Below are 21,475 nucleotides of genomic sequence, written 5' to 3' on the forward strand. Positions count from 1 at the left end.
GGGAGTTTATTTTCTGAGTTTGATTCCTGGCAAATAAATCCTGTCAAAAGTAAAATTATATCAATGTAAAATCAATCATATTTATGGATATTTATTTATTTAACCAAGTTTAGACTGTAAATATTCCATTAGATCAAAAAATGACTATGTTTTTAAATAAACCATTGTAGGCTATAACTACGTAGAAGAGCTGCTCCATCTTTTGTCTACTTAGGATACTGAAAACTTTAAGATTTTGTAAATTGTAAGTAAATTACAAATTTCTCGAAGCTTAAGATTGATTTACATAATACACAATTATGTATATATGTACATCTTTAAATGTATTATGGCTAAAACATTATTACCACAATTTTACTGTTGTATGATAAATAAATAGAAGGATATTTCAGGAAATTTTAGAAAGGTTACCTAATTTGGGTGGGGGTGGGGGTGGGGTAGCATAGTTCAGAATTAAAATGATACTTACCTTGAAGCACAAATAGCTTGAAAATGAAAAGTGTACAGAGTGAAAACAGTTTAATGTCCCGCTGTTCGTTCATCTCAGAGCGACGGACGTCCTTCAACGATCATGAAATGACGAGTTTCATTTTAGGAGAATCGATTGAAATTCTCAGGTGGAAAAAGATTCTTATTGGATTAATCAAGTTAAACTCTAGGAGGTACGATTAACAAACTACTGTGATTTTTCCCAGAGTAGTGAAGGACAAACGTCCATCTTCTGTAGAACAGTCAGAGGAGGATGATGTAGGCTACCTGCGCGCACCTGCGGCATCAGGATGACGGAGCGCACCTGCGCGCACGAGCACTCATACCTAATATATGGAATGGCATATAGATCAGGTGATAGATAACCTATTTCAGTTAATGGTGAAGAATGACCATAAGTTTACTTTAACTTCACAATGGTTTGGACAGTTCACAGTTTATTAGATTTCTCATATTTGTATCCTTATAGCCAACTGAGGATATTTTCTTGCTGAATTGAATCGTAATATACAATTCGTCGGTGTACCCGTCCGTTAATGATCATAAAACGAAAGAGCACGAGCAGCCTGTTGTATTAGTTTCCTCCTGAGGTGAACGCGACTTCTGTTCGCGACTGTGCTAACCTCTAGTAATACAATTTTTGTTATTCAAATTTGGGTAAGAATTAATAAATGATTATCAAGGGGTCTACATTTTAAGATCTTTTCTGCAAGTATAATTTTCGGGTGAAATCTGCTATGTCGCTTTAAGAGTTAGGTGTCTTTTTCAATGTGCTGGTCAAATAAAACGAATATTGCACACAAATTAACTTTTATAGTTTGTACTAAATTGATCAGTTTATTTTTTGGTAACGTTATTCACCTTCTGAACTGAATTAATCCATCATTCCTGATCAATTATATTTTCACTCTATTCAATTTGCCCATTTAAAAAATAATAAATCTATATTATTATTATAGTTTTATGATCTCATAAGATATTAGGGCTATTTGTACTAAAAGTGTAATTTGTCACACCACAGAACTATTGAAGTGAATTTTACAACAGCATAATTTGATTAAACAGTAATCAGTAAACGTTAGGCTACATCTAGATAATCATATAAACGTACACGTAAATTTAACGCAAATATAATCTAAATATAATAAAAATTTTACACTAGATACATTTACCCTCTAAGTCTAAACCAAAACCGAACACGCATCTCAAAGAACTGCTTTGGCGCGCATAGTCCGTTCGAATAATGACATCATCGAGGCGCGCCGGCGTCCAATGTTATTTGCGTACGGTGAATAATGGCGATGTGCACAATAGTACGATGTGCTTCTGTTAGATTGACCTCCTCTCTACCTCGACTCTCAAACAGAAATTCTCTGACTCGAGCTAGACTACTGGCGAGGACAGGCTATAAAAGGTTCCTGAACACAACCGCTCCATTTTGCGCAGGTAAGTTATCCACTCTTATGAAAGTTTGCCACGCGTGGAAGTTGTTGATCACATTGGTATTGAGTATCTTCAAATGCCAGATACGCTAGAGTCTATCTATCTATCTATCTATCTATCTATCTATCTATCTATCTATCTATCTATCTATCTATCTATCTATCTATCTATCTATCTGTAATAGCCCCCGATCTTGTAATCATTTCAATTGCTTCACTACGGCACCGATCAACCCAGTTATAATTGAATTGCCTTGCATTACAGTTTAATGCATCCTTATGTGCATTTATATATCTGGATTGTTAACGCTGTTACCTGATTCGTCTGAGACCCGAACAAATCTGTTTTCTCTGTGTCATGCAGCACTAAAGTTCACAGACAAACACGAGTGGGTTCGCGTGGACAGTGGTGTGGCAACAGTGGGCATCAGTAATTTTGCTCAGGTTAGGTTATTTATGCTTATTTTTTATATAGAAAGAGGTATATAAACTATATAAGCTGTATTTTCATGTTTATAATTCACTGTTCCCAGGAGGCTCTTGGGGACGTTGTCTACTGTGGGCTCCCTGAAGTTGGTGCAAATTTATCACAGTCAGGTAAAACTATATTTTTATAAGCATAAGAGAGTACATTCTCAGTATGAGTTATTTGTTGTAGTTCATTAAGTATGATAAATTGTGAATGTTCTGATAATCTGTATTGTAGATGAATTCGGTACTCTGGAGAGTGTTAAAGCAGCGAGTGAGTTGTACTCTCCTCTAACGGGGGAAGTGACAGAAGTCAATGATGCCCTGGCGGACAACCCTGGACTGGTTAACAAGTCTTGCTATAAAGATGGTGTGACATTCCTCCAAACTTATTTTGAGACAAACCAGCCTGAAATCTTTTAACTTCTTGTGACAAGGTTTAAGGAATATCTCACTCAAAAATATAAATTCTGTGGTCATTAAGTGTGTATTTTGTTCGCAGGGTGGCTGATGAAGATGACTGTATCTGTGCCTGAGGAATTAAATGGATTGATGGATGAAGCTGCTTATGAGAGATACATCAAGTCTATAGAGGACTAGATTGTTCTGCTGGCATGTTGCATAAGGGGGGGGAATTTAAAAAGAATCAATTAAGGAATGTTTATTTCTTCATCAAATGCATTTTGTTTGTAGTTGATTTAGTTGAGATATTCTTCTAAAATATATTTCCCCTTCAAACCACACCCAACCAATGTCACAACATTATGCACTTCGCTTGGAAAACAACAAGCAGAACTGGTTTGATTGAGCCCGTTACTTTGTTCGTTTTCTAGCCACGGAGATTTGAAGATCAAATATGCACAGCTTATGTAACAGTTTCATCTCTTTTGTAGATGTCACACTGTTCCTGTGAAAGCTTGTCATCACTCGGAATAAGCTACAAATAAAATGTGGAAGTATGAATAACACTTAAAGTCCAATTTGAGGACAGTTATGAAATATGTTGGTTTTTAGGACTCACAATTGAGTGAAAGTGATTAACATCATTAAACAACTATTTAAAACTCTTACTGGATTTAAATTGTTTTATTGCATTATAAATGTTTCTTTTGGAGTCGAATGTGCTTCTCAGATCTAATGTATGAAATATATTACTCAATGTCTGCAAATTAAGGGTATTATTGTTTTAAGAAATACCATTAAAGGAAAAAGTAATGTTAAATATAGAACAGTTTTCAATACCATGATGGATGTGCTAACAAGCGAAGAAATTTGCTCGTTGCACTTATAGTAAACATGCAAACAAAATGCACAATATATTTACTTCCTAATATAGTTGCTTGCAAGATAAAATAACATCAAAGGTCTCTGTTCTGATTTCTAAATATCAGGTCCCTCCTTCAATGCAATGACTGAAAAGGACCTTTTATTTTTTGCAACCACCAGGTGAAAACCTTAAATCAGACAGTTTAAGAAAAGTAATAGTATGCTATATGAACTCATGAGCATTAATGATAGCACATCTAATTACAAAATGGATTCTAAATTGGTTATTTTTACTGAATTATTACCAAAGTAAGACTGTAAAAAGTCTATTTTATAGTCTATCTAAAAGTATTTTTTGTAAAAGTTTAGCACTAAGAGCTGGAATACACTACACGACTTAAAATCGGAACAGATTTCGTTATTCAGTAACAAAGCAAAACCTGGCATCACACTTTCATACCAGACTTTCATTCTGAACACAAGCTCTGGCAGAAACAGGAGCCTCATTGCTAGGAGACGTGTGAAAAATAAAAACATTATGCGTAAAAACTGGCTCAAAATATGTTTGATATCCTCTGACTGGATGAAATCATAGTATCAAGCTAAAAAGAAAAGAAAAAAACTGAATTTGTGCCCATCTTGCACTGCGTGAATATGTGTGAAATCTGTCAACTCCTGAAAATCTGAAGACTGGCTGCCTTTCACCAACTGGAATCGACTGATCCAGACTGCAAATCGTGGGGAAAAAATTATGCATAAGTCATTTAGTGTATTCCAGAACATGTCATTCTGTTATCTGTGGGGAATAGCGACACCCCCCGGCACTTTGCTGTAAGGGTCTCTGGTTGGGGTACGCCTGGCTCGGCCACGTGAGGCTGTGGGCCGAGGTAGACCCTCCAGAAGACAACAGTCCCTCTCCAACCTCTCTCTACGCTGTGCAGTCTCACACATCACGCTGGCTGTGAAGTCTCGCTCGTTGAGGAAGGCAATGGTTTCATCCCGTTTACGACTGACGTAGCCCTTTAGCACAGCGTTGTATGGGTTGTCCTGCCTGTCTGGATCCTCCGAATGGTGTTTAAACTCCATGCGGGTGATGACTGGGAGGAGGAACCCATTTCCTTCTTGCCTCACAACATCCCCCATACTGCCCAGAGCTTCCTGTACCAGCCTGGCAGGCAGAGGCACCAGATCACAGCCTGATCGCTGGTCTATAAACTGTCTGAAACGCCTCCGCACTGATGCAACATCCTGTAGAGACTGTGCACGTCGCTCCTCAAGGTCAGTAACAACCCGCTCTGGGTAGTTACCCCCTAAAACCACACCTGTGAACAGAAAGCATTTACCTTTGTAATGTGACATCTTTCAGAGTGAAACAGAATAACAATATATATCACAATATGGTAATTTTTTTGCTGGAAATAAAGTTATGATGATGCCAACATTTTACAGTAAATGATTTTAGATTACATTAAAGCGTCAAAATCCAAATTTCCCCCAAATATTTGTGTTCACTTTAGACTCAACTTAATACTCAAGAATGGTATTTAGACATTATGCTGGTTTGCTAGTCACCAGCATCATGGGAAGCAGGAGTGCTGGTGGACCAGTTTTGCTTGAGAACAGCTGGTCCACCAGCTAGACCAGTATTATATCTGACCAGTATTATATGATTTTTTTTATAGCAGGGGTGTTTATGTAAATACCCACCATGATGGGCATTTAGACATAAGTATTTGAAGCTCAATAAACCGCAAAAATTAACCCAATTCAGTATTTACATGCTGTCGGACAGGCGGCTTTCTGTTTAGTTCTCTGTCACGTCTTATCACACTTAAGTGATCTTGAATGATTTAAAAGGACAGAATTAAAGGATTGGTTCACCTCAAAATGAAAATTTCCTTATAATTTACTCACCCCAATGCCATCCAAGATATCCATGTCTTTCTTTCCTCAGAGGAATAGAATTTTTTTTGAGGAAAACATTTCTGTTTTTTTGTTCGAATAATGGACAATGGCAACCACTGTTTTGAAGTCATGGTCAATGCAGTTTCAAAGATCTTTGAAGTGCTTCAATGGACTGTGCACGATCGCAGATCGATTACAAAGCGACCGTGCGAAGGAGGATAGTTCAAAATGCATTGGTCGCTTTGTAAACAGTAGGGCGGTACTTCCGCCGGCGCCATCGAGCGTGACCCTTCAACGTGATGACGTAGTTCCCGGCGCGTTGCAGATCAGCTCAATCCGAACAATTGTAGTTAAAAAGTGTATATATATATTTGTTTTTTGGAAAATGACCTATCGTTTCGCTAGATAAGACCCTCTTCCTCAGCTGCGATTGTGCACAGTCCGTTGAAGCACTCCAAAGACCTTTGAAACTGCATTGATTTGGACTTCAAAACAGTGGTTGCCATTGAAGTCCATTATTCGAAGAAAAATCCAGAAATGTTTTCCTCAAAAAACTTCATTTCTCTTCCACTGAGGAAAGAAAGACATGGATATCTTGGATGGCATTGGGGTGAGTAAATTATTAGGAAATTTTCATTTTGAGGAGAACTAATCCTTTAAGTTTGATCTCTTTTCAAAGACGACACTTGGCAAATTATTGCAGAAGTGAAAAAAGTTATAAAAAAATGAAGTTTAAAAAGGTTGCAGAATTTTCCATTTATTGTTATGAAAAATTATTTTTTTATGAAAAATACGTTTTACTCTAAAACTGCAAGAAAATCAAGCCATAAATTTAAACAAGTTATGTTCCAAATTTGAGCTTGATATCTCAAAAAATGAGCATTCAGTAAGATTTTGTTTGGCCCCAATTCCAAAAATTTTCACTAGATGAAATTAGTCTTCCATTAATTTCCAATGCAGTAATTTTAAAATAAAGCATTATAAAATGACCATTTTATAAATGATATTAACAGTATATCTCATTTAATCTCTCTCAGTTTGAGCAGATTAGCATAACACACCTGCCCTACGCAGCATTGACGCTGGACACTTCCAGGGCTTATGGATGAGGTCATCAGGAAGGGCCTTCAGTTCAGGACACCACAGCCGCACATAGGTGCCATAGGGGTCACAGGTCAGTGCTGCATCAACAGGGTGCATGACGAAGTTCCAATGATCCAGTCCACACATTCCTCCATTCTGCCACATCATGGCATCTATGGCAACATCAGCATCTAGCAGCGTGTCCTATAAAATGTAGAAAAAGTGTTGAGATGCTGTGTTCAATGGTCCATTACAGGTAATTTCTCACAGTGTTGACACATTTTCTATCAATAAACCAGAAACTCAATGAGTGAATGCTAAACTCGCCAGCACATACTACTGTGATGCAGGTGGTTGCCAGGGTGTTGCTATCTGGTTTCTATGGTACTTTGGCTGATTGCTAGTACGTTGATAGGTGCAGTGGTGTAAAGTATTTGAGTAAATGTACTTAGTTACTGTACTTTGGTATCTTTTTGGCTACATTGTAGTATGCCTGAGTATCATCCCATCAAATGATTGTGAGCGTCATCTTCTCAGTTCCTGCGCATGCGTCGTGGCGCTCTCGTAAACTAACGTCAGAGGCCCACACAGAAGAAAATGAATAGTTGAATAAAGTCGTTATTTTTGGGGGGGGGGTTTTGCACACAAAAAGTATTCTCGTCGCTTGATAAACTTAAAGTTGAGCCACTGTAGTCACCTGAACTATTTTAACGATGTCTTCACTAACTTTTCTGGGCCGGCAGATGCAATTACCTAGCAGCCTATGAAGGAGTCAGACAGCTCTTAGATTTAATCAAAAATGTCTTAATTTGTGTTCCCCGAAGATGAACGAAAGTCTTATGGGGTTGGAACAACATGAGGGTGAGTAAATACTGACAGAATTTTCATTTTTGGGTGAACTAAACCTTTAATACTTACAGTTAGGGGTATTACATTAGCTGTAGCATAACATTATACCCGTATAGTCAGCTCTAAATCAAAAGAATTATGAGAATAAATTTGGTGTCTTCTGAATGCGTCACCTGAAACCAGCGGTATCCTTCTTGCCAGGGAAAGTGCAAATAAGCAATGAGGAAGGAGGCCACCACGTGTCTCATGTAGTTGTTCATCCAGCCAGTTTGCCACAGCTGTCTCATTGCTGCATCTACCAGCGGGTACCCTGTGAATCCACGCTGCCAGGCCTTCAGATGGGCACGGTCTGAACTCCAGCGCAAAACCTGCATTGGGTAAAACATTTTGAGTATACAAATGTAATCATGATGATAATCTCATCACTAGACGCACAAATTCTGATGATTGTCAATGCAAAAGTCGCCACCAAGATTCTAGGATGTTGCCGGTGGTTGCACTCTCAGGAAAAAAAGGTAAAAAAGCTGTCACTGGGGCGGCATCCTTTCAAAATGTATGCCTTTGTACCCAAAGAGTGCATATTAGTACCTCAAACGTACATACTGGTATCAAAAGTGTACATATTAGTAGCCTACCTGAATGGCACATATTAGAACCTTTTTAAAGGGTCCCATTTTTTCTGAGAGTGCATTAATAAAATCCACTATCTGACTTGTGATGCAGCCTGGAATCATTATCACACCATGTTCATTAATTGGGCCTACTGTCTCCCAAGTTTTTTTTCTCCATTTCTCCATCTGATGGAGTTTGGGTTCCTTGATACTGTCCGCTCTGACACTGGGGACACTTAATATTTAGTTGTAGTATTGGATGAAAACAAAACTTGAACTGAATTGAGCTGGATGATAACATCACTATTTTCAACTGTTTTATAGCTTAATTGAACTCATTTCTTAATTGATGAAGTTAACTGAATCAACACTGAACTGACCTCAGCTGAATAATGACACTATTGCCTTAAGAGCTGCTTTACACCAGAATTGAATTATATTTGAATCACTGATCTTAGAAACAATCTAGTATAAAGCGCTATATAAATACAGGTCCTTCTAAAAAAATTAGCATATTGTGATAAAGTTCATTATTTTCCATAATGTAATGATAAAAATTAAACTTTCATATATTTTAGATTCATTGCACACCAACTGAAATATTTCAGGTCTTTTATTGTTTTAATACGGATGATTTTGGCATACAGCTCATGAAAACCCAAAATTCCTGTCTCAAAAAATGAGCATATCATGAAAAGGGTCCCTAAACGAGCTATTAACCTAATCATCTGAATCAACTAATTAACTCTAAACACCTGCAAAAGATTCCTGAGGCTTTTAAAAACCTCCAGCCTGTTTCATTACTCAAAACCGCAATCATGGGTAAGACTGCCGACCTGACTGCTGTCCAAAAGGCCATCATTGATACCCTCAAGCAAGAGGGTAAGACACAGTAAGAAATTTCTGAACAAATAGGCTGTTCCCAGAGTGCTGTATCAAGGCACCTCAGTGGGAAGTCTGTGGGAAGGAAAAACTGTGGCAAAAAACGCTGCACAACGGGAAGAGGTGACCGGACCCTGAGGAAGATTGTGGAGAAGGACCGACTCCAGACCTTGGGGGACCTGCGGAAGCAGTGGACTGAGTCTGGAGTAGAAACATCCAGAGCCACCGTGCACAGGCGTGTGCAGGAAATGGGCTACAGGTGCCGCATTCCCCAGGTCAAGTCACTTTTGAACCAGAAACAGCGGCAGAAGCGCCTGACCTGGGCTACAGGGAAGCAGCACTGGACTTCAGGCATTTTGCCATTTCCTTCTCCCCAGTCTTCCTCCAGACTCTGGCACCTTGATTTCCGAATGACATGCAAAATTTGCTTTCATCCGAAAAAAGTACTTTGGACCACTGAGAAACAGTCCAGTGCTGCTTCTCTGTAGCCCAGGTCAGGCGCTTCTGCCGCTGTTTCTGGTTCAAAAGTGGCTTGACCTGGGGAATGCGGCACCTGTAGCCCATTTCCTGCACACGCCTGTGCACGGTGGCTCTGGATGTTTCTACTCCAGACTCAGTCCACTGCTTCCGCAGGTCCCCCAAGGTCTGGAATCGGTCCTTCTCCACAATCTTCGAGGTTAATAGCTCGTTTAGGGACCCTTTTCATGATATGCTCATTTTTTGAGATAGGAATTTTGGATTTTCATGAGCTATATGCCAAAATCATCCGTATTAAAACAATAAAAGACCTGAAATATTTCAGTTGGTGTGCAATGAATCTAAAATATATGAAAGTTTAATTTTTATCATTACATTATGGAAAATAATGAACTTTATCACAATATGCTAATTTTTTGAGAAGGACCTGTATCTCAAGTCACATGATTGATTTGACACCAAAAGGCTAGACATGATTTTGCTCTTTCATACAAGTACAAGCATTGAGTGGGAATAATAAATGGGAATCTTGCCTTATACGGTGGTCTGATGGACTCCCAGGGCAGGTCTGGGAAAAGGCACAGCTGCCAGTACGCCAGGTCCCTCCAGGCCAGTTTGCGCTGGAATTTGGGAGATCTACAGCGAGCTCCACGGGCGTCCCATAATAGGCGACGTGCACTCAGCTGCCCAAAGTGCAGATATGGAGATATAGAGCTGGTGTTTGGGGCATCCGCTCGACTTGACTCCTTTTCATAACGGTACACACCTACAATAAAGTCAATTGATGAGTGCAAAATGATGGATGGCCTTGTAATACTTGTACATTAAAACATGCACCTTGGAAATGTGTCTTACCATCTCGCAGGAAGGCCTCAAGATGGGCCTGAGCTCCTTTTTCACTGAAGTCCCATGATTTCCGAATGTTCACGGCCCAGTCAATCTGTCAGTACCATATAACAACAGCAATTAGATCTTAGGGGCCATTCACACAGGACAGGTTTTTGCATTCCACTGTGTTACTTTTGCAATGTGTGTAAACATGCTAGATTGTAGTCTTTGACAGTTGCGGTCATGACTTGCATCATTTGCATGACATGGTGTTCTAAAAAATACAGCACTCAGGTTAAAATAAGTTAAACTTTTAAAAAATGTGCCTCAAGACCTTGTGATTTCTTCCATTTTACTGGTTGTGTCTTGTGTTTTTCAATTAAAAAAAAAGCGTTCCCTGTGTGAATGGCCTCTTAAGTTACATGAAGAGAGATCTTTCTGATGCATATATAACTAATATAAAACAGGCAAGAAGATGGCTGGCCGCACACTGGATTCAGTACAGACTACAGAAGTCTATCAAAACATTTTATTTTATGAATTGCATCATGCAAAAAGTGCAAAGTGAATTAAAAAAAAATGAACCGGAGCAAACGTTTCAGCACATTGCTATCTTTGAACACTTGTTTTTATATAACGATAAAACAAATTTATGATAGTTAATTATAATTATAATTCAAACGGAAATATTAAAAGTCAAATGTGATACACATTTCAACATAGATATTTTTTATTCCAAAACATGAACCCCCAGTTTCACAGACAAGGCTTAAGACTAGTACCAGACTAAAATGCATGTTAACGCAGTTTTAACTGAAAGCAACTTGCACTGTCATATCTTAAAATATATAAGTGTCATTTTTTTGTCTCAAGATGCACAGCAGTGACGTTTATTTCTAAGGCACTTTATAAAAGCTACTTATACTGTATGTCCTAACTGAACTAAGGCCTAATCCTTAGTTTAGGATTAAGCAGTGTTTGTTAGTGGTGGTTTGAATATTTCACCTCTGTGCCATCTTTCCTGCGTGGCATGCGTGCAAGCTCCAGATCAACAAGCGGGCATCCCTGCGGCCATGTTGAGGGAGCAGGCAGGGCACCGGGGGCATCCAGTGGAGCTCCCATTCCACTGCCAGGGTTCTGCTGGCAGCAGCTCATAAAGTGAGAGACAGAGCCGATACCTGCAAATAAATGTAGAAAATTTCTAGCACTTTAAAAGATTTTGGTGGTACTTGCCCTGGCAAAAGTCACTGCCATCAAGGTGTAATAAGCTTAAAAATGCTGCCTATGGAGGATGCATCAAGACACATCCGAATCCAAAGTTCGTTTTACTTCCGGTCTAATGAATTTTGACTGTTTAAGCCTTCAAATTATGTCATTAATGATGATCTGTAAAATATGGGGAGAAAGGCAATAAAAAAAAAGAGCGCCAAGCATCCTTTTAGCAGGACACTGACAGTTAACAGGTTAAACAACATTTCAGAAATCTTGTAATACAAAACAATTTTCTTAATTAACTGTGATTAATCAACAGGGGAAAATATGGTGAGCTGCTGCACTGCATTACTCACCTCGTAGTCCAACGCCCCGTGTGGTAACCGCATAGGGGTCTCTGAGGCAGTAGGAATGGTAGATGTGACAATTAACACCTTGTTTCTCCAGTGTCTCCCACACGCTGTCATCTCTTTCCTTTAACCACGGCTCATACAGGGCCGTTGCCACGACCGATGCTGCCCCGGTCTCAGCGATCAACCCTTGCAGCGCTGTCAAAGATGAGGGCTCTGCCATCAGGGTCATCAAGTGGCTTCCAAGCTGCTCTAGAGAGAGGTTCAAACTAACTAGTGCCTGATGCAGCCAGTATTTACAGGCCCCGCCGGATGCCACAGTAACTCCTGGACCCTCCTCCTCCACTGCATTCCACAAAAAGACTGGTATGACTGGTCCACCAAGCTCCAGGCAGCCAATCAGAGCAGGGTTATCCCAAATGCGGAGGTCCCTTCTGAACCACAGCAGAACGGGTCGCGGTCCCAATGGGTTCTTCAACAGAAGTTCCTTCTTACGCAGACGCCTTTGTGACCTCTTTGACTTTGTGACTTTGAGATCATCATTGTCTTTATTTATGTTTTTAATGGCACATGTGGTTTTACGTAATCCAGTATCTAGTGTCCATTTTGAAATAGGCTGGTTCTCTGGTTCTACGGCTGCATTGACTTTTGGCTGATCACCACCTGAAATTACTGCTGTCATGTCAGCATAGCTTTTGTAACAGGGAGGCATATGAGGCTGATGGTCTGAATTCCGCTGCCTAAAATCTGTTTTGATGTGTTTGGTTTCATTAAGAGACAGTGTTAAGGCCAACTCTAATTCATCTGCTTCATCCTGAAAAACAAACAAAAAAAAAAAAATTTATATATCTTTAACATTACCTTATACAAACAACAGCTAACTCTTATTATGCTCTAGCCTATATTACGCAAAAGATATTTAAATCGGTATTGAAAACCCCTGAAATGTAGATACGAAAGAAGTCTCTTTCTCACCAATGCTACATTTATTTGATAAAAAATACCTCAAAAACATTTTCAATTGAAATATTTCACAATATTACTCTAACACTTTTCTATATTAATATAGTTTAAAATTTAATTTATTCCTGTGATGTTAAAGCTGAATTTTCAGCATCATTACTCTAATCTTCAGTGTGTAACTTTTTTTTTTTTCAGGATTCTTATTGATAGAAAGTTAAAAAGAACATTTAAAAAAATTTGAATATTAGTCTAGTCTAAGAACAGCATTTAGTTAAAATAGAAAGATTTTGTTACAATGTAAAAGTCTTTACTATCACTTTTGATCACTTTCAAAGGAAACATTCCTATAAAATTAATAATTTCTTTAAAAAGGACACTCCTGCAACTACCTTACGCCATGTCATCTACCCAGATCTATACTTTATTTAGGTATTTGACTGGTCTGTTTTATACTTTTTTAGCCTATTTTATTAAATAAATTTGACAGACAGACAAACATAGGCTACATATACACACACACACACACGCACACACACACTACCTTAGAGAAGTACTCCAGAAAGATTGCAGTCAGCTGACTGTGTAGATGTTCATGTCCGGATGAAAGGGGTTCGATCACGTCCAGAAAGTGTGTACGGGTGTCTGTGTCCCCCAACAGAGACAAACAAAGACAGAAAAACCCGTCCGGATCCTCACGACCCAACATCAGCTCTCTCAGGAGTTCACGGACCTGAGACACGGACTTCATATCTTTGCCTACAGACATTCTCTTTGACCAAATCCAGTTCAACGCAGTAAATATATAATAATAGTCATATAAATGATATCAAAATATTTTGCAACAGTTTGCGTCATAAAGAAACAACCCTGACAGGTAGCCTAAATGTATCCGTGAATCGCGTTACAAAACGACCAAATGAATGACGAGTTGGCAGGTTACAAAACAAGCCGCTGCTGGGGTTTTATAACTGCAATCGGCTGTACAAAAACCCCCCACAGGTTACACTTCTGTTTGTATAACATGCATATGTTTCATTATCGATACATCTGAAATGTATATAATCCTAGATTGATTACTTACATTAAATACATGAACTTAAGTATGGTGACTATGTAACAGCGTCTCCAGCATAGTCTCCAGTGCCTGTGGAGAGGCGGTGCTGAATGTGCTGTCTGACCAATCATGGTCGAGCATAGTGCAGAGGCTCCTCCCCCTCATTGAGGCACGTGTTAACCCAAACACCAATTAACCAGGACCATTTAAGCAGAGAAACAGACAGATATTTAACACACATTTCGAAAATAATTACTTTGACTAGATTTTAAAATTAAGTTATGACAAGTATTCATCAGGTTGTCACTTCTTTTGCTTATTTATTTTGACAAATGACAAACTGATGTCAAAATAAATAAGCAAAAACTGACAACCACTTAACTGCAATTTTCTGTCTTCAAATACATTAAAACACTTAAAATATCAAGCTATGGAAAATCTCTCACTCTATAGTGAAGTGACATTTTTATGTTATATATATATATAACATAAAAAATGGCACTTCAGTAGAGAGAGAAAGAGATTTTCCATGTAACTTGATATTTGAAGTATATTTGAAGACAGAAAATTGCAGTTAAGTGGTTGTACCAGCAGGGGGTCATGGTCTAATGTCATCGACTTATAATACCATTTAAAATTATGCTAGTAGCCTACCACAGTGGCAAAGATAATAGTTAACAATACGCAATATTTGATAAATACCTAGTGAATGGAAAATATCAAATCATTTTGGTATCTCCTGAATAGTATACAAATAAAGATACTACAGATATTTTTTTTCACTAATTCAGAAATTACTAATTAGTTCATAAAAAATCAATTTCTTAGTTGCTTAAGTGCACCTTAAAACATCCATTCACTCTTTGAAGTTCAGACACTATAGGCCTACACACACAGAGAGAGAGACACACATACACAGCACATGATGTAAAACAATGTGTTACTATCTTTTTCTTTCATGTGTATTGACTTACAAGTGGACTAAAGCCTTTCTAAAGAGGAACAAATAGCTTTAAAATGAAAATTGAACAGGGGGCTTGTGTTTGAGGACAGTGTAATCAATAATGTTTAGACGGTAGAACAAGTCTAACAGACAGCAGATCAATAGAGAGGATCCCCCACCTCCCTCCCCCTCTGTCCCACTGACCTCATCGTATGATCTGATCAGGTCTTTATTTAAAGCTCTGCGGCTGCTGACTGAAGGCTCGATTACAGACAAACAGAGTGAGAGTGACCAGAATAGCAGTTAACCAGTTCATTGGGGCAGGGGAAAAAAATCTAAATGTCACATAAAAACACAAATAAACTAGACTTTTACATTTTCTAAAGGAAATGTGAGTGGTCATTGCTCAAACGAAACTCACTGCCATGATGCAAGGCTTTGTAGGTGGTTTCCAAGGCATTGCTATGCAGAAGTTAAAGTGTCGGGTTTTGCACAGGGCTGTCAAAATAAACGGGTTCATTTTTTGAGAATTTGTTTTTCTTCAGTTTAACGCATTAAAAATATTTAAAGCAATTAAAGCAGCATCCGTTCTTTCTTTCATCCTTCGGCTGCGCTATAGCTATTAAACGCTATCATTCATTCAAGTTCTATTAAACCATTCAAGAGTGATGAGAAACAACACAAGGACTCAGAAAACCGCTTGACAGCACGCCAGTGCTGCATTGAGTTCTCTTCCGCATTTGAACGCACAAAAACACACACAATTATGCCAAAATTCCCGTATTGTCAAGGCTTAAATGAGTTAAAAAGGTGTTAAATGAATATTAACTGTAAAGAGTTGAGAAAACAGAACGTGTGTGAGTCAGGTCTTAAAGTGACAGCAGCCTAATGCCTGGAACACACCAAGCCGACGGTCGGCCGTCGGGCAGTTTTTGTGCGTCGGCCGACTAAGTTTTCTCAGTGTGTTCCGCACCGTCGACTGAAATTGGTCCTCGTCGGCTTTGCTTCGGCCGATTCGACATGTTGAATCGGCGTCGGGGCCGTCGGTGAAAGAGGGAACTCTGATTGGCTGTTAGTGAATGCTTAGAAAGCTTAGTGAATGAGTCAGTGCACGAGAATAAAGCGAGCAAAGAAGTCAAAACGCTACATATAGAAGGCTGTTCATGTTACGTCATCTTACCTACAGTAAGTGTTCATTGGCGAATAGTTCAATATTAACATGAGCGGAGTGGAATAAAGAAAGTGTTTAGCAGGATTGATATTCAAAAAGGTAAGCACACACTGCTTTGTTTACGGTATGTGTATCTGCAGCCTTTCCCTTTCTGAATGATGAATATAGACGCATATTTCTGCAGAAATATACTGTTGTCTCATATACACGCAGGCGCAGAACGCGCATTCTAGCTAACAGTCGACGTAGTTCTCTCGGTGTGTTCAAGTGCAGCTTTTTACCCCAACGCCAGGCGACAACACAGTCGGCTTTCATCAGTGCTAGTTTGTCGGCGTCGGTTTGGTGTGTTCCAGGCTTTATAAACCCGCTGCTGTCTGTCATTAACGTAAATCAAAGACAAAGAGAAAGTCCCTCACTGCTCTTTACTGAATAACTTCTGTAGCTTTAATGAGGATTCATCTATATTCAATGTATAATTTAAGCATAAAATAAATTTGTGACATTTATTACAATGGGTTTATGCGAACAAAAATTAAATTAACTTATAAATTAAAAATTGTTATATGGCTATAATTACTGGCTAAAATTGTGTGTGTGTGGGGGGGGGGGGGGGCATTTAGTAAAGACTGGTGTCAGTGATACTGCCTTCATTCATATAAGCCAAAAAGATGCCATTAAACTTATGCCATTTAAATTATACTGTCTTTATGTTGTTTCTACATTATTTGGAGATTCAATGTATTACAAATACAATCAAAAAAAATTACAATATAAAAATAGGCTATATTAAAAACTTTAATGTTAGGTGTGAGTAATCACGGTTAACTACAGAAATTAAAAATAAAAAATTAAATCGATTGACAGCAATTAAAACATTGTAATGTGGTAGATATAGGCTAAGGGGGTTCTAGAATAAATATATTATGCTGGAAAAACAGAGAGAATAAGGAATTAAAGGAAATAAAAAGATGAGTAAATGGAATGAAGCTAAATCAAGTGTCATATGGAGCGTGTTGCCATGGAAATCCGGGGAGTGATTTCAATTGGCTGCTTTTGAGTCTGACCTCTGATTGCAGTGAATGCTCATTCTCAGTGGTATGTCTGAGGTGACATATTTCTCCAGTGCTGAAGATCTCAACCCAAAATCTAATGCACTGTACGCTGTTTATTTTCTAGGTTCTATTCTGCATGTTTTCATGTGCTGTAAGTGTGTGTCTGTGCATCCGTCTCTCTTAAGCTTCTTTTTCTCGCTCTCTCATTAACGCTCCGCTCAGACGCTGTATAGCAGGTGACAGGGAGAACTAATCGCTCTGAAGATCAAAAATAAATGAAGAGAAACGTGTTTTAGAAAAACGATGGAACGAACATCATAAATCATCCAGCCTGGATCAGGTCCCTCCTCACTGTCCGCACACTGACACACACGCAGACAAATTACATTACTGAAATCACATTACTGCTGCCTTTCAGGAAGGACGCAAGAAGGGGAAAAGAGAGAGAAGGTGACAGAGAGAGAGAGAAATAGTCATATTAGACGAGGCTTTAAAGTGATAGAACTGCGGGGGGAAAGGAAAACGGAGAATTTTGCATCCAAAAGCTTGCGTTAACTGCTAAATAATAATAAAAATAACATTTGCATTATTAATATTATTATTATCTATTATTTTGCAGTCTACACAAGCTTATATATATATATATATATATATATATATAAATAATTTTAATTAAAATGTATAATATCTTTTGTTATTAATATAGTATTTTATTTAAACATATGTTGAATTACTTATATTAGGTAGCTTGATTTTATATTTTCAATCAAGTTTGTAATCATTAATCTTTGCCTTATAATGGAGCTGATGATGTGGCGTCGTATAGCATCTCTATGGTCAGGATGGAAAAAAAAATCATCTAGATTTTGTGTTCTAGTATTAATAAAAAAAACATTCTGAATACTTATCCTTATAGTCACAGGGCATTCGTTTAATGCCTATGGATGCCTGCAATAATGAGTTTGCAGCAGGCTGCAGTTTTATAAACGTCCTCTGGAGGTCACTGTTTGACAGTGAGTGCAGCATCTGAATCACAGACTGCAGAGACAGAGAAGATAGAAAATGTCAGACATTATTTGTGACTTTTTGTCACAGCTGTATGTGTTTGTGTTTATGTGCTCAATTTTCTGTGTTTTTCGAGAGGCGCTGTTAAAGGACAAATGGACAAAGAAAAAAATGGCAAATAAATAAATGAACCGAGTAACAGCAGTAGGCAGAACAAGAGGAATCTGGGGAGAGAATAATCCTTTGTTCTCCTCTATTCACTTGAAGCGTGTGTCTGACTCCCTATAGGCGGAATTTCATTTTGCAGCATCTCACAGACACACACACTCAAACACCATGTAATTTGCCCTCCAGGGACACTATCATTTTTCGTATTTCTGCCTGTGTTTTTCAGATGAAGTGTGTGAGCGCAGACCCTCTTAAGTTTATTTTGGGGGTTTCCTTGTGATACAAGTGTAATATTTTCATTTCTTTCCGTCTCTTATGCCTGCAAGAATAATAATAATGTGTGACACAAATCATTCATGATTAGAAATTTTTGAGAAGGTCACAAAAAAGATCAGGATTAGACATGGATTGCAAACTTGCAGTGCCGTTTCTGTATTTAGGTAGCTATTGTTACTGCACTGGTCCTAGGCTACATCTGCAGACACACCTTATACTTGCAGCTTAATACAGGACTAAACTAAATATTAAGGAATACAGAGATTTGGAATCATGAACATAGAGTCATGTTTTAAGGTCAAATTCAAAAGCATATCATTTGGGTTCCATTTACCTCGACATGTAGTAAGAAATCCAAGGTAGTAGTGGATTTAATTCTCAGGCAAAGACTGAGTACTCTGCAAGTTGCATTGGATAAAGACATTTGTCAAAATTAGAAATGAAATGTAATCAACATAATATTGGTGAAAAGAAAATCATTTTCTCTCCTGCATGCTGGCTTGTACTCCAATTTTTAATATAATTAACATCACTTTATATATGCTTAAAGTACTTTTTGTTTAGTTCATTATTTATTTATCTTTCAAGATTTAAAGTTCAAATAATGTGTAAGATAACGTGTATTTTTGGTGCTGTTCACTATTTCTTACAATTTGTCCCTCGATTTTTAATCGCCTCCCTGCCTTCACTAGCTCAATTTAAATGATCATGCGGTGTGACAAATTAATTTTTACAAGTACAAATATTTCACGTAGGTTCTCAATTAACACGATGACATAAACACTGCATGCATTATAATTAAAAAAGAATTAGCAAAACACTGCCTAAAATAGTTTAAAACGCATCATGTCACACTACAGGACGACTTTCCATTAACGGCATTTGTTTTTTTAAAAATACATTTATTTAAACATAAATTCTGCACTTATTAGGCATTTGTATACAACTGCATACATTGTATTTCATCAGTTATTCTACTCTATAGAATATCATTTACATTCTATTCTAGAATTTACATTATCTTTTAATATTGTATGTTTCCTCTTGCAGTTCCTCAGAGTAATAAATTCTGATTTATTAGGCATTTGCGCACAGTTGGATATAATATTTCTGTAGTGTTTAGTGGTCTATTCTATTCTATTCTATTCCTTTAAAACCAGGTACATTTATTCTATCTTGGTTCTTTGGATCATCTGTTAATATTGCATGATTCCTCTCGGTTCCGCCAGCAAACATCAGTATGATCTAGATAATGGCTGATGAATAAGCAATGCCATTTCATTTTTTCTCTGAGAATTTTTGTGTTGTTGTTGTTGTTTCACAGAGCTAAGACCGATTTAATGATATTCATTTGAGTTTAGGTCGACTTCACACACTATATAGCTCGGAGCGGAATACATTTTGAAAGAGGGAAGCTCCTAATATTCAGCCATTAGCTCCAATAAACAAGAGTGCCCTGAAGTATTCCCACTGCAAATGGAAAGAGAATGAAATAAATGCAAGACAGATCCGAAATTATACATTTGTTCTGAAGGAATATGAAGTAATGAATAAAAGCGAGAGTTTTGTGTGGAAAACAGTCTGAGCTTGTGTCTGAAAATAGAAAGCACTGCAAGCTCACATGCTTATTTGTGCATGAGTGAGTGAGCATGTCAACATGCATACATGCTAGAGCCTGACAGACATGATGATAACACCACATAATATAGACACCTGCTGGTGATCTCCATGGCAACGCTACCTGACAGCCCCGTGACATGCATGGTAAGTTTTATTCCATGGTGATCTTACAGTAATATCACACTTCTGTCTCTTGTGTGTGTAGGTGAGGAGATTTACTCTCTGTGGCCCTGCTAATGGACAGATGTGAGAATAATGTAGTGTAGAAGAGCAGAGATCCTGTAGCTATCGACCAAGAGATTCTCTCTCTCTATCTCTCTCTCTCTCTCTCTCTCTCTCTCTCTCTCTCTCTCTCTCTCTCTCTCTCTCTCTCTCTCTCTCTCTCTCTCTCTCTCTCTCTCTCGAACCATATCAAAGTGAAGGTCAGAGGTCAGAGCAGAGGCTGATGGGAAATGTGATTTATATTCTAAGGTGGCCAGGCAGTCTCCCATTACGGTTACTCACATAAATGTAGCCTATGTGTGCATAGAGCGAGTGTGTTTGCGTGTATGATCTTTCTGTGCGATGTAATTTGCATTAGTATGGTAGCCATTATTTAAAACACACCTCACGTATTTTTTAGAGCAACTTAGTATTTGTCTATCCACCAAGGATGATATGTGTGAGGTATTATGAATATACTTACAGAACATAGAATTCGGATATGTTCCATTCCCCCGACAATGCCCTGCCAAAGCAAATACGTCATATCCGGCCATCTTAAGCCAATTTTTAAATCGCAGGAAGTGCATCCGCTCAGTCGGAAGGGCACTGCAAATGGCAAATGCAAGTGTACACTGACGGGAAGTTGCTAAAATAAACACAAAGAAGGTTTTTTTTTTTTTAACATAATGTATCAAAGCACATTTGTTTTCATATTAAATATTACAAAATCACACACACACACACACACACACACACACACACACACACACACACACACACACACACACACACACACACACACACACACACACACACACACACACACACACACACACACACACACACACACACACACACACACACACACACACACACACACACGTCAAAAGTTTGGAAACATTACTATTTTTAATGTTTTTGAAAGAAGCGTCTTATGCTCACCAAGGCTGCATTTATTTGATCAAAAATACAGGGGGGGGGGGGACAGTGATATTGTGGAATTTTATTACAATTTAAAATAGTCTATTTTAATATAATTTAAAATATATTTTATTTCTGTAATGCAAAACTGAATGTATAGCATCGTTACTCCAGTTTTCAGTGTCACATGATCCTTCAGAAATCATTCTACAGTAATATGCTGATTTGATTATTTT

General features: G+C 38.1%; 3 protein-coding genes across 3 annotated transcripts in view; 1 reads left to right on the forward strand and 2 right to left on the reverse strand.

Annotated features, from left to right (window-relative positions):
• otogl (otogelin-like) overlaps window positions 1-813 on the reverse strand; it is a 66,370-nt gene extending 65,557 nt beyond the window's left edge. The window contains exon 1 of the mRNA XM_077194012.1: window positions 794-813. Within this exon, the coding sequence (XP_077050127.1) occupies window positions 794-813 (20 nt within the window). The remainder of the gene's footprint in view (window positions 1-793) is intronic.
• On the forward strand, window positions 736-3,467 carry gcsha (glycine cleavage system protein H (aminomethyl carrier), a). Its single transcript, XM_077193838.1, has 5 exons — window positions 736-1,935; window positions 2,296-2,375; window positions 2,465-2,528; window positions 2,638-2,769; window positions 2,902-3,467. The coding sequence occupies exons 1-5, from the start codon at window positions 1,785-1,787 to the stop codon at window positions 2,997-2,999; spliced, it is 525 nt and encodes a 174-aa protein (XP_077049953.1). The 5' UTR covers window positions 736-1,784; the 3' UTR covers window positions 3,000-3,467.
• A 3-nt stretch (window positions 3,468-3,470) lies between these two features.
• Window positions 3,471-13,993, reverse strand: LOC143696923 (deoxyribodipyrimidine photo-lyase). Its single transcript, XM_077193837.1, has 8 exons — window positions 13,367-13,993; window positions 11,869-12,676; window positions 11,306-11,478; window positions 10,328-10,412; window positions 10,006-10,238; window positions 7,676-7,870; window positions 6,632-6,857; window positions 3,471-4,987 (listed from the first exon to the last, which is right to left on the reverse strand). Exons 1-8 carry the CDS (start codon window positions 13,589-13,591, stop codon window positions 4,458-4,460), a joined length of 2,475 nt encoding a protein of 824 aa, XP_077049952.1. The 5' UTR covers window positions 13,592-13,993; the 3' UTR covers window positions 3,471-4,457.
• Window positions 13,994-21,475: the final 7,482 nt, after the last annotated feature.

The sequence above is a fragment of the Siphateles boraxobius genome, unplaced genomic scaffold, assembly GCF_051911475.1.
Source record: "Siphateles boraxobius isolate OS27281-9 unplaced genomic scaffold, OSU_SipBor_1 31, whole genome shotgun sequence".
In the NCBI taxonomy this organism is placed as follows: Eukaryota; Metazoa; Chordata; class Actinopteri; order Cypriniformes; family Leuciscidae; genus Siphateles; species Siphateles boraxobius.

What these genes read in the sequence shown, in the direction of transcription:
- LOC143696923 (XM_077193837.1), bottom strand. Translation starts at nt 13,591, where the DNA reads ATGTCTGTAGGCAAAGATATGAAGTCCGTGTCTCAGGTCCGTGAACTC. An exon ending in GCAGGAAAGATGGCACAGAG is followed by an intron (nt 10,413 to 11,305) that starts GTGAAATATTCA and finishes TGGTACTGACAG; the next exon opens with ATTGACTGGGCCGTGAACAT. An exon ending in AAGGATACCGCTGGTTTCAG is followed by an intron (nt 6,858 to 7,675) that starts GTGACGCATTCA and finishes TACATTTTATAG; the next exon opens with GACACGCTGCTAGATGCTGA.
- gcsha (XM_077193838.1), top strand. Translation starts at nt 1,785, where the DNA reads ATGGCGATGTGCACAATAGTACGATGTGCTTCTGTTAGATTGACCTCC. An exon ending in TGCAAATTTATCACAGTCAG is followed by an intron (nt 2,529 to 2,637) that starts GTAAAACTATAT and finishes TCTGTATTGTAG; the next exon opens with ATGAATTCGGTACTCTGGAG. An exon ending in CAAGTCTTGCTATAAAGATG is followed by an intron (nt 2,770 to 2,901) that starts GTGTGACATTCC and finishes TTTTGTTCGCAG; the next exon opens with GGTGGCTGATGAAGATGACT.